Raw genomic sequence first — 13801 nt, 5'->3', positions numbered from 1 at the left:
AGGGTGTGGAGAGACTGCAGAAGGATCTAGATAGGCTGGGCGAATGGGCCAGGAAATGGCAAATGGAATTTAATGTTGGCAAGTGTGAGGTGGTCCACTTTGGTAGGAAGAATGGTAGGAAGGACTATTACTTACGTGGCGAAAAACTGCAGCAGGCGACGGTGCAGAGGGACCTTGGGGTCCTTGTGCATGAGTCGCAAAAACCCAGCTTGCAGGTGCAGCAGGTGGTCAGGAAGGCGAATGGGATGCTGGCCTTCATAGCGAGGGGGATAGAATATAAAAGTAGGGAGGTCTTGCTGCAGCTGTATAGGGCATTGGTGAGGCCGCAGCTGGAGTACTGTGTGCAGTTTTGGGCGCCGCACCTGCGCAAGGATATTTTGGCCTTGGAGGGAGTGCAGAGGAGGTTTACTAGGCTGATACCGGAATTGAGGGGGTTGAGCTATGAGGAGAGGCTGAATAAACTAGGCTTGTACTCGTTGGAGTTTAGAAGAATGAGGGGAGATCTCATTGAGACGTATAAGATGATGAATGGGATGGATAGGATAGAGGTGGAGAGACTCTTCCCACTCAAAAAAGACAGTAGGACTAGGGGGCACAGCCTCAAGATAAAGGGGGGGGCGGTTTAGAACGGAGTTGAGGACGAACTTCTTCACTCAAAGGGTGGTGAATCTCTGGAATTCTCTGCCCGTTGAAGTGGTGGAGGCTGCCTCGCTAAATATTTTTAAGACGTGGGTTGATGGGTTTTTGATAAGAGAGGAGATTAAGGGTTATGGGGAGAGGGCAGGAAGGTGGAACTGAGCCACGACAGATCAGCCATGATCTTATTGAATGGCGGGGCAGGCTCGAAGGGCCAGATGGCCTACTCCTGCTCCTATTTCTTATGTTCTTATGTAACCTACACATCTTGGGACACTAAGGCATAATTTAGCAAGGCCATTCCACCTAACCTGCACATCTTTGGACTGCGGGAGGAAACCAGAGCACTCAGAGGAAACCTAGGCAGGCACGGGGAGAATGTGCAAACTCCACACACGGTCACCCATGTCATGCCAGCTGGTGACAAGGAGCTGACCCCATCAGGAGTCTCATGAAGGAGTGGGAGGGGTGGGGGGAATTCATTCAGATTTGGTTGTGGGCTAACAGAAAAGCAGGAGGTGGTCATTGGAGGTTTGGGGGTTCCTGGAATGACTAAGGGGGAAAAGGACTGATGATCAGGAGGGGAGGGGTTAGAGGAGTGCTGACTCCGATTGGGGAGGTGGAGAGGGCAGCCCCTGAGACCTGCGAGGTGGGCTGGGGAAGGTTTACTCAGGTTCCGATTATGGCGTCCTTTAAAAATGGCGCCTTGATCTCTGAGCAATTTCATGGGCATATTTAGGTTATGCCGACCCCCCCCCCCCCCCCCCCCCCCCTGTTTTAGGCATGAACCACACCCCCTTGAATGTTTTTGGCAAAGTGTCATAAGATCTGGGGGGAAAGTATGCTGATTTTCTTGTCAGAAACAACACTGCCATTTTTGGTAAGATTTCAGCCAATATTTTTATGTTAATAATCCTGTCAAATCCAGTACAAATCTTGAAAACTATTAAAGAAAACACTGGAGAAATAAATTTCCTTGTATTATTTTATTCCTTTCATTGCAGCACCGTGATATTAAAAAGGCTAGCCACAATACATTGTGGGCATAGAGGAAGTGTTTTTAATCTATTAAGTTCCCAATAACATGTATAAGTTGTTCAATGGACACAGGCTGCACATTATTTCTCATCTCTCCAATTAATAAATAGTTCAGCCTTCCAGTTGACATGAAAATGGGGCCTGTAAATAAGCCAAATCTGACTTTGGTCTATTAAAATATATACAAAGAAATTGGGTGCATTAAATGGAAGCATGTTCTTTAGTGACAACCTACAGTTTAGTAAGAGTCTTTAACGCAGCTTGGCAGACTGGTGTGCCCCACAGCCACTGTCCCTTCACTAAGTTAGCAAATGTCACTGTATTAGATAAGGAAGATGATCTGATCTGAGACCATGATCTGGTTGTCTTCTGCATCTTGTCTAGGGCAGTCTGCACCTCCACATCAGAGAATGGCACCTTGTTATCTTTGTTGATTGATGCCATCAGGGTCTGCACCAGTTGACATGAAAATGAGGCCTGTAAATAAGCCAAATCTGACTTCGGTCTATTAAATTAGCAGATTATGAGTAGTGGTTAGCACTGCTGCCTCACAGCACCAGGGACCTGGATTCAATTCCAGCTTTGAGTCATTGTCTATGTGGCGTTTGTACCTTCTCCCTGTGTCTGCGTGGGTTTCCTTTGGGTGCTCCGGTTTTCTCCCACACTCCAACGATGTTAGGTGGGGTCTGGCCACGTTAAATTGTCCCTCAGTGTCCCAAGATGTGTAGGTTATGGGGATAAACAGGGTAAACAGGATATGGGGAGGGCCTGTGTGAGATGCTCTGCTAGAGAGGTGGGGCAGGCTTGATGGGGTGAATGACCTCCTTGTGCACTGTAGGGATTCTATGATTCCCTCTATCCAATAACCTCTGCTGGAAAGCATGTTTATGTAGTTATTGAGTAAGAACAAGGGTGCTCTCAGCTGATGATTCTTTCTGGTGGTTTCAGCTTAACCGCAGAGATGAACATTTCATATGATTTGGAGAGCACAACCCCAGTATGAGTCAACATTCTCAGGAAAAAAGAGACAAAAGTGAAGCAACAAATTGCTTTCCTTCTCCTTTAACCCCTTGGTTTCTTGGTTTGATACTTGGTCTGATACTTGGTTTCAGTGGCCATCTTATACTAATATCCATGCATATATTTTAAATGTTTATATAACGAATATTTACCCTGTAAGTAAGACATTTCAGAAGTGTTGTCCTCATGTTGCCAATGCAATGGCCCAGCAGATGGACTTGTATCCAAAATCAAATACCATTCAATCACATAACCATTATCAGGTGGTCTTGTAGCCTTCCACTGTACGAGCAGTAGGTTATTCTGTGGTGTAACTTTAACGTATTGAACAGCTGCAAAACCTTTTTTCAAATAGGTGACAAGACATTAGTGTACAAATCTAATAAAGTTGCAGTAATCACTATAACGATCATCACAAAACAGGAATGATTTGTTGCCCCTTTGTTATTGGTCCCTAATGCCACAAACTGTCTAAAGCAGTTAACCATCCAGCAACCTAAAAAACAAAGAACAAAGAAAATTACAGCACAGGAACAGGCCCTTCGGCCCTCCAAGCCTGCACCGACCATACGGCCTGACTGAGCTAGAACCCCCTACCCTTCCAGGGACCATATCCCTCTATTCCCATCCTATTCATATATTTGTCAAGCTGTGGAGTTGCCAGCATTGGACTGAGGTAGGCACAGTAAGTAGTCTCACAACACCATGTTAAAGTCCAACAGGTTTATTTGGTAGCACGAGCTTTTGGAGCTTTGCCCCTTCATCAGATGAGTGATGAAGGGGCAATGCTCTGAAAGCTCATGCTACAAATAAACCTGTTGGACTTTAACGTGGTGTGAGACTACTTACTACATTTGTCAAGACGCCCCTTAAATGTCACTATTGTATCTGCTTCCACTACTTTGCCTGGCAGCGAGTTCCAGGCACCCACCACCCTCCGTGTAAAAACATGCCTCATACATCTCCTTTAGTCCTTGTCCCTTGCACCTTAAACCTATTCTCCCTAGTAATTGACTTTTCCACCGTGGGAAAAAGCTTCTGACTGTTCACTCTGTCCGTGCCCCTCATAATCTTGTGGACTTCTTTCAGGAAGTAGACTTTCAGACCTGCCAATAACATTCTGAAACTAATTGCCAGGAGGTGTCTTAAGATGAATGGTGGCACTCCATAGCCTTAGAATTTCACATCACAAAAGGAGGCCATTCAACCTATTGCATCTTGATTGTCTCTTTGCCAGAGCTATGCAATGTCACTGACCTGCCCTCACTCTTTAGCCTGTGTCTTCCCCTATAGCACTTCAACAAAAGTGGGGAAGCCTGAGTTCAAATCTCACCTTGCCTGGCATCTGCAGTCAGGATTTTATCTAGTGAAACACTATTAGAAACATAGTACAGGGGTGAAGTAGCTCAGAGTGAGAGAAGTGGATATTATTTTGGGTTTCCACATCATGCTCTGGCTCAGTAATCTGACTGACAATAGATAAACATTGACAGATGTTTTGGAAAAGTGCATAATTTTTAAATTTTTGTTTAAACCAAAGCTTTGAAACGGGGGCAGCAAAGCTGGGATTGGAGAGAATTACTTCATAGTTACATAGCAAAAAGATGAATCATAATATTTTGGATATTAATGTTCATATTTCCTTCTGAAGCACTTGTTAAAAGGTTTTAGTTGAATATTTGCTATGCCTCAGGGATAGTAAGACATACCTGTCTGGTTTATTGCTGGAACTACCAATGCGGCTTTGGGAGAGTCACCTGCTGAGTTATAGGCAACCACAGTTATAACATATGCTTCATGCATCAGGAACAAAGAATAATTCAAGTATGTTGTATTATGTTGTAGCATCACTGTTGGATCGTTTCTTTTCACACATTGCATTCTGTATCCTAAGATAATTCCATTTGTTTCAGATCTGTTTAATGCCTGCATCAAAAATATCAGGTTATTTGGGAAAGAATTTCATATCCTGTTACCTTCATGGCATGGATTATAGAGTTACATTTGAGACTTATGAGTAGATTTTGATGATTTGACAAGTACCCCCCACCCCCCCAGCAATTTTGTCTTTCTTTTCCTGAGAATGTTGACTCATACACTGGGGGAAAATGGCGGCACAGTCGTCATGCCCCTCAATCCAGAGGCACAGGCTAATTCTTAGGCACAGGATAATTCTTAGGGGATATGGAGTTCAAACCATGGCAGCTGGTGAAATTTAACTTCAATTAATAAAAGAAAATCTGGAATATAAAGTTAGTCTCAATAATGATGACCACGAAACTACCACTGATTATCAGTAAAAAGCCATCTTGTTCACTAATGTCCTTCAGGGAAGGGAATCTGCTGTCCTTATCTGGTCTGACTTACAAGTGATTCCAGATCCGTAACAATGTGGTTGATTCACAACTGCTCTCTGAAATGACTTAGCAAGCCATTCAGCTCAAGAGCAATTAGGGATAGACAACAAATGCTGACCTTGCCAGCAAAGGTCATATTTCATGAGAAAATAAATTTTACAAAATGAAAATATTGTAATGTCCTATTTTTCATCTGTCAGGGCCCACAAACGCTGACTCATTTTTTACTTCCCACACACCCTTACGCTTGCACAACTTTGAAAATGAAAGATGGTGGGAAAACATCCGACTTCTGGGATCTAGAGATTGCATAGATACACACCGCACTAACTGGAAGCTTCTCTTCAAATGAATGCTTATTAAAATTAAAAATTGCTAAGTTAACTTTTCACACTCACACTGCAATTTGTTTAACTTCACCATCCAAGAAGATATTTCTGCAGCCTTGACTGTTACTCAATAGATAGGAAACCCACTAAACACATTAAAGTAATTCACACTGGGGCATTGACTACTGGCTACATTAATTGACAACTTTGATGATGAGACAAAAACCACATATCTACCATTGCCAATGACACAAGGATAGGTGTTACTGTAAATAGGTGGAAGTGTGATGGATTAAATGGATTTCAATGTAGGAAATATCAGGTCATCCACTGTGGACAGCTTACTTTCTAAATAGTAAAAAGCTAGAAACAGTTGAGGTCCAAAGAGACTTGGGAGCCCAAATACACAAATTATTAGCCTATTAGGATCAGAAGCAGAAAATAATCACAAATTCTAATGGAATGATGGCTTTTATATCTAGGGTACTAATATATAAGGAGGCAGAAGTCATGCTTCAATAAGCCTTACTTAAACCACATTTATGCTGAGACCTTCTGGCCCCATTGCAGAGGGTTTCCCGACAGCGGCTGGTGCGATCCACTTAAATCCCTGTTGACTTCAGCAGGACTGGACAGTCCTGCATGTGGGAGGGGGCTGGAAAATCCCACCAATGGAGTCCTGTGAACAGCTCTGGGCATCTCAGATTAGGAAGGATATATAGGACTTGGGAGGCAGTGCAGAATAAGTTTACAAGACTGACACTGGACTCCAAGGTTTAAATGACAAGGAGAAATCAAACATATGAATGGTGGACTCCCTGGAATTCAGAAAATTAAAGGGCTATTTGATCAAAGTTAGCAAAACATGAATGGGAACAGATGCGGATGATTGAGAGAAACTGTTTCTGTTAGTCGGGAGTCTGAGATGAATGGGCATAGTTTCAAAATTAGAGCAAGACCTTTCAGGAGTGAAATTAGGAAACATTTTTTCATACAACGTATGAAGTTTGGAACTTTTTTCCATAAATCTGTGCTGTAATTTTCTTTGTTCTAAGTGGCATTTGATGTCAGATCAACTGTTAATTTTAAAAATGAAATTAATGGATTTTCACTAACCAAAATATTAAGAGGTATGGGGCAAAGGCAGTAGATGGTGCTATTCTGCAGATGGAGCATGATCTCAATGAATGGTGGGATAGGCTTGAGAGGATAAATGGATTTGAGGAAAAACTTTTTTACTCAGTGGGTAGTGATGGTCTGGAATGCGCTACCTGGGAGGCTGGTGGAGGCCGAATGCCTCACATCCTTTATAAAGTACTTGGCACGCCATAACATTCAAGGCTATGGGCCAAGTGCTGACAAGTGAGATTAGGTGGACAGGTCAGGGCCTTTCATGCGTTGGTACAGACCTGATGGGCTGAACAGCCTCTATTGCACTGTAGTATTCTGCGATTCCGTCCTATTCCTGTTTCTATGTTCCGCAATACGCTTGGCAAAATACCCAGATTGTCATCGTTAGTCATTTAAGATTGAAAACTGAAATCCAAAGGTTTAATGTACTGATGTAGTGGATTGACAGCACAAAGGAAATTTAGAAATCTGCAGCTTCATTTTTTTCAAAAAAATGGATTCTGAGAGTACACACCACCACACCAAACTGGGGAAATCAAGTCCTGTGTCCATAACAGTCATAGCACCAACTTACACTTTCTACATGTAGTTTGTTACGAAGCTTTTTTAAGTACCATCCAGGCATTTATAAAGCAAACTACAGATTTTTATGAAGGCTCAAAATAATATTTCAAATAACTTTAGACAGTCACAAAGATAGCCTCCAAAGATGTGCTGGTTAGATGGATTGGCCATGCTAAATTTCCACTTAATGTCAGCGAGACTAGCAGGGTAAACACGTGTGGTTACGGGGATAGGGCCTGGGTGGGATTGTTGTCAGTGCAGGCTCAATGGGCTGAATGGCCTCCTTCTGCACTGTAGGGATTCTATGATTCTATGGTATCATACTGCTGAAAAGTATAGAAGACAAAGAAAATATTGGCTTGTATGTTATTGGTGGTGTGCTGTTCACAATGATATCTCCACTCATGTCAGGAGTTGACTCCTACGGGATTAAAATTTAAAATTTATATTTATAATGCCAGCAGTGGGCAATCATGAGGTGGGGGAAATCTTTTTAGTGGTGAAACGTGCCATCAGGTTACAAAGCAGCGGATACAGATGGACAATTAAAAAAAACTTCCCAATCAGTTTCTTTATAGTCCACCTGTACCTGCTGCATTGTCACGGACAGGCATGTTCTGCAACATAGCTACCACTTTGCTGTCCACCTCCATTCTATCAATACTTTGTTACATTTATTGTTGCCACACTTCATCACCCCCAGCCATTCCCCCAAAATCTTTCCTGCATCACTCCGCACCTTATTTTATTGCATGTCATTCATAAGACCTAATTCCCACTCCCAATCATAATCATATTCTTTAATATTGGCAGCTGGACAGAGACCAGCTCCATGGTTTATTAATGCCTTCCTGCAGATTCTCCTCCAAGCCACCAGATGCAGACAAGGTGGTGTTCCTTCCCACAGATGGCAACGGAAGACCTTTCCACCTGACCAAGGCAGCCAGGACAGAAGTTGCAGAGGAGATGAGCAACTAGCAGAATTCATAGAAGATCCTAAGACCAGTGCAGGAAATGACTTCTTCTAATCTGTCAGCATAGATGTAAGGTTGCATCTTACAAAATGTTCTCTTGTGGGAACAGCAATGAATTTATATTTGCCAGTGGGCGGTGGGACCAGGTGGATGAATGTGTAATCCGCCTCCTGGCAATTGAGGCCAAAGTGTCTGTCAGTTTGGCTTACACTGTGTGAGAGGTTGGATGCAATGTGTGACTAAGAGGCCAGTATGTGTGTGTGATGGTGGTGTGTGTGTAGTGGGGGAATGTGAAGACAAGAGGTTTAGGTGGCACTTAATATGTCACTAACTCTGCATGTTGTCATGCAGGTCAAACAGTCCCACAACATGAGGATAAAGTTAGAGTTGCAGACATGAAAGTTCTCATCTACAGCTCATAGGAAAGGAGGCAGGCTGAGCAGTCACAGATAGTGAGGCTAGAATAACCAGGTGTAAATGTAAAAATGCCCCCAACCTTGTGCTGATACATGGGCACACGGGAGGCTTTTTGATTTGATTTGATTTGATTGATTATCACATATATTAGCACACAGTGAAAAATATTGTTTCTTGTACTGTATAAAGACAGAGCATAGAGAAGGAAATAAGAGAGTGCAGAATGTCATTGTTAGAGAGTTTAAAAGTTAAAGTGAAGTTTTAGAAGCATAGAGCGAAAGTAAAAGATAGAATTAAGAAGGTACGCTAGGCACAGCTTGCAAGAGGTCGACTCGTTCCAGCACCATCTTAAAACCACAAGGCTTGCGAGGACATGTACTCCTACTGTGATGAGGTCCTCACATTCCCAAGGCCACAGTCACAGTAGCAGCCTGAAGGCTTCACATCTGGGAATGAAGACATAAGACAGAGAATGCCCCATCATCTGCCTCATCTGCAACTTCTACTAATGCAGTTACCATCCACATAAATCACAGAGGATGTTTAGAATTAGGGTCACAATCTGGTGCTCAGTTTCAGACAGACCCTGAAGATGCTGCAGACTAGGCTCCAGCTGAGCCCAATGTTGATGATGAGCCTAGTTTCGTGGCCACAAGAAGTTTGCTGGAGATGCAGCGTGAAGTACGGAAGTATATGATGGATTATACACAGGGATTATGTGCAGCTTTGCACAGGTGCTAAATGATAGGGAGTTTAGGATTGTTCTTGGGTTCAGAATGGGGGGTGTTTAATAAAGCATCACCCAAATCTATGTTTGGGTCTCCATTTCAATACTTAACTGCATCTCCCTTCCCCCACAAAGGACAGGACAGTGTTGACAAAGTTAAAATATCAGGGTATGGCAATCTGGTAACATGCATTCAGTGTAGATTTTACATATAGCATTCCTTTACAGTGAGTAGGAATAGGAATGCTCCCTCCACCTCCTCAAGCGAATCAAGGAAGCCTTCAGGTTACCCGCCCCTCCCCCTCCCCCACCCCGCCAAACTTCAGCTTTGCTCTACAGCCCTCCTCAACACAAACTTTCTCCCGTCCTTGTAGATCATTCTCCAGTGAGAATGATTCCTTCCCAGTGCTGGAGTACATTCCCAATGGTCTCTGGTTACAGTCTCCTGCACCTTGCATTCACTCCCATCCACCAGCTGTCAGGTAGGAGGCAACCCACTACATAAGAACATAAGAACATAAGAAATAGGAGCAGGAGTAGGCCATCTCGCCCTTCGAGCCTGCCCCGCCATTCAATAAGATCACGGCTGATCTGTCGTGGCTCAGTTCCACATTCCCGCCCTCTCCCCATAACCCTTAATCCCCTCTCTTATCAAAAACCCATCAACCCGCTTCTTAAAAATATTTAGCGAGGCAGCCTCCACCACTTCAACGGGCAGAGAATTCCAGAGATTCACCACCCTTTGAGTGAAGAAATTCTTCCTCAACTCCGTTCTAAACCGGCCCCCCTTTATCTTGAGGCTGTGCCCCCTAGTCCTACTGTCCTTTCTGAACGGGAAGAGTCTCTCCACCTCTATCCTATCCATCCCATTCATCATCTTATATGTCTCAATGAGATCTCCCCTCATTCTTCTAAACTCTAACGAGTACAAGCCTAGTTTATTCAGCCTCTCCTCATAGCTCAACCCCCTCAACTCCGGCATCAGCCTAGTAAACCTCCTCTGCAGTCCCTCCAAGGCCAAAATATCCTTGCCTAAGTACGGCGCCCAAAACTGCACACAGTACTCCAGCTGTGGCCTCACCAATGCCCTATACAGCCGCAGCAAGACCTCCCTACTTTTATATTCAATCCCCCTCGCTATGAAGGCCAGCATCCCATTCGCCTTCCTGACCACCTGCTGCACCTGCAAGCCGGGTTTTTGTGACTCATGCACAAGGACCCCGAGGTCCCTCTGCACCGTCGCCTGCTGCAGTTTTTCTCCACGTAAGTAATAATCCTTCCTACCATTATTCCTACCAAAGTGGACCACCTCGCACTTGCCAACATTAAATTCCATTTGCCATTTCCTGGCCCATTCGCCCAGCCTATCTAGATCCTTCTGTAGACTCTCCACACCCTCCGCACAATTTGCCGTTCCACCAATCTTGGTGTCATCAGCAAATTTCGACACCATACACTCGGTTCCCTCCTCCAGATCATCTATATAAATGGTAAATAGCTGAGGCCCCAGCACCGACCCCTGGGGCACTCCACTCGTCACCAACCGCCAATCCGAATAGCACCCCTTGACCCCCACTCTCTGCCTCCTATTTGACAACCAATCCTCTATCCACGCTAACACCCTACCCCCAACTCCATGTCCCCTTACCTTCTGCAGTAACCTCTTGTGAGGTACCTTGTCAAACGCCTTCTGAAAATCTAGAAAGACCACATCCACCGGCTCTCCTCTATCCACCGCCCTAGACACATCCTCATAGAACTCCAGTAAATTCGTCAGACACGACTTCCCTTTAACGAAACCGTGCTGCGCCTGCTCTATCAAGCAGTTCCCCTCAAGATGCCTCGCTATTTCCTCCTCGATGACGGATTCTAACATTTTACCTACAATAGACGTTAAACTAACCGGCCTATAATTCCCTGCCTTTTGCCTGGCACCCTTCTTAAACAACGGCGTAACATTAGCCGTTTTCCAATCTTCCAGCACTTCCCCAGAATCCAGCGACATCTGGAAAATAACCACCAAGGCATCCACTATCACCTCTGCCATTTCTTTCAGAACCCTCAGATGCATTCCATCCGGTCCTGGGGACTTGTCCACAATCAGCCCCTCCAGTCTGTCGAGCACTGTCTCTCTAGTAACAATAATGTCATTGAGACCCTCCAGTCCTACCACCTTTCCATCTCTAACACCCAGCAAATTATTCACGTCCTCCCCCGTGAAGACCGAAACAAAAAAGTTATTCAAGACCTCCGCCATATCCCCATCCCCTACCACTAAGTCCCCCTTCTCATCCTCTAAGGGACCAACGTTCACCCTAGCCAGCCTCTTCCTTTTTATATATTTATAAAAACTCTTGCTATCCTTTTTTATATTAAGCGCTAGCCCAGCTTCATAGTTTCTCCTACCCTTCTTTATCAACTTCTTTGTCAATCTTTGTTGACATTTAAACCTCTCCCAATCCTCTTCTCGCCCACTACTCTTAGCTACTCTAAACGCCTCCGCTTTTAATTTAACACTTTCCTTCACCTCCTTCGTTATCCACGGCTTATTACCTCTCCTCCTACGGTCCTTTTTGACCATCGGAATAAATTTCTGCTGAGCACCAAGAAAGATCTCCTTAAAGATCCTCCACTGCTCCTCAGCAGACCTACCTTCCAACGCGCTCCCCCAGTCCACATTCGCCAATTCTTCTCTCATCCTACCGTACTCCCCTCTATTCAACAAAGGACGCGTGTCCGGGAACCCACTTTCTCCTCCTCCATCTGCACCAGAAACTCCACCATACAATGATCACTCTCCCCAAGAGGATCCTTCACCGCAAGGTCCCTAATTCTACCCGCCTCATTACATAACACCAGATCCAAGATAGCTCGCTCCCTCGTCGGCTCCAACACACACTGTTCAAGGAAACTATCCCGGCAGCATTCCAAGAACTCCTCCTCGAGCCCACCGCGTCCAACATGGGTCGACCAATCAATATGTAGATTGAAATCCCCCATAATTACCGCCGTCCCATTCCTGCACGCTGCATTTATTTGCGCGTTAACAGCCCGCCCCACCTCCAGATCATTATTCGGGGGCCTATAGACGACACCTACCAGCGTCTTCCTCCCTTTGCTGTTCCTAATCTCTACACACAACGATTCCACGTTCTGCTCTTTGGCTCCAATATCATCCCTTGCTACCACCCTGATGCTATCCTTAATCAGCAGAGCTACGCCCCCCCCCCTTTTTCCTCCCGCCTATCCTTCCTAAACACTTGATACCCCTGGACATTTAGCTCCCAGTCCCTGTCACCTTGCAGCCACGTCTCTGTAATGGCCACCAGATCATATCCATTTGTGCCAATCTGTGCCACCAGCTCATCCACTTTATTCCGAATGCTTCGTGCATTCAGATAAAGTGCCTTCATCCCAGCCTTCACCTAGACCCTATTTGCCGGAACGCCACCAACCATACTCACGCCCCCTACTCCCTTTATTATTGGGACATCCTCGGCCTCTACCCTTACCTGTACCCTCTCCTTAACTCTAGACCCCGTAATGTCACCTACCCTCGCACCCTCCCCCCCCAATTAGTTTAAAGCCCTGTCTACAGTCCTCTTTACACGATTCGCCAGGACTCTGGTCCCAGCACGGTTCAGACCAACCCCATCCCGCCCGAACAGGTCCCACCTACCCCAATACTGATGCCAATGCCCCATAAATGCAAACCCATTCCTCCCACACCAATCTCTGAGCCACCCATTCACTTCCTTAATCCTATCAACCCTATGCCCGTCTGCACTCCGTTCAGGCAGTAGCCCAGAGATAACCACCTTGTCGGTTCTACTTTTTAATTCCATTCCCAGCTTTTCATACTCCCTCCCCAGATCCTCAGTTTGCATTTTGCCTACGTCGCCGGCACCCACATGTACCACAACGACCGGGTTCTCACCCTCCCACTCCAGGTTCCTCTGCAGCCCAGCTGCGACATCCTGGACCCGAGCACCAGGCAGACAACACACCCTTCTGTGCACTTTGTCATTGTGACAAAGGACAGTGTCAATACCCTTCACCCCACTATCCCCAATCACTACTACGTTCCTTTTCCCCTTCTCTTTGCCTATGTCCTGCTGCATCACTGTATTGTGTGCAGTTTGCTCACCAACCTCACCTTCCTCATTCTCGTCCACACTGGAAGCAAGAACCTCAAACCTGTTATGCAGCTTGAGAGGCTGAGGCCTCTGCTCCCCAGCCCCCTTCCTCCGCTCCCCACCCCACTTCCTCCGCTTTCTACCCTCCTTCCTCCGCTCAGCAGCCCCCTCTTGTTCCTGACCCTTAGAGTTAGCCAGTCTAGGGGGGGTGGATGTCTCTTGCACCCCATTGACAATGTCACCCTCTCTCCCCCTGATGAGCCTCAGTGTCTGTAGCTCAGAGGCCAGCTCATCTACCTTGAGCTGGAGCTCCTCCAGCAACCTGCATTTACTGCAGACATGGTCACTGGGAAGGACCCTGGGGTCCACGAGCTCCCACATCATACAGAAACAACACATCACATGCCCCTCCATTATTCACTGTAGTAGTATTGAAAATTTCCACACGAACTTACCTGGCCCTTTTTCTCCC

General features: G+C 45.5%; 1 protein-coding gene across 1 annotated transcript in view; it reads right to left on the bottom strand.

Moving 5' to 3' along the window:
- LOC145341175 (interleukin-6 receptor subunit beta-like) overlaps positions 1–13801 on the bottom strand; it is an 83409-nt gene that overhangs the window by 33516 nt on the left and 36092 nt on the right. Inside the window, exons 9-10 of the mRNA XM_080186099.1 lie at positions 4404–4620; positions 2847–3035 (exon numbers count right to left, since the gene is read on the bottom strand). Coding sequence (XP_080042225.1) covers positions 2847–3035; positions 4404–4620 — 406 coding nt within the window. The remainder of the gene's footprint in view (positions 1–2846; positions 3036–4403; positions 4621–13801) is intronic.

The sequence above is a fragment of the Carcharhinus amblyrhynchos genome, chromosome 1 (genome assembly GCF_965287045.1).
Source record: "Carcharhinus amblyrhynchos chromosome 1, sCarAmb.v2.hapA, whole genome shotgun sequence".
Lineage (NCBI taxonomy): Eukaryota > Metazoa > Chordata > Chondrichthyes > Carcharhiniformes > Carcharhinidae > Carcharhinus > Carcharhinus amblyrhynchos.
Note: the sequence above shows the minus strand (reverse complement) of the source record. Positions and strands in the feature narration are given on the sequence as shown.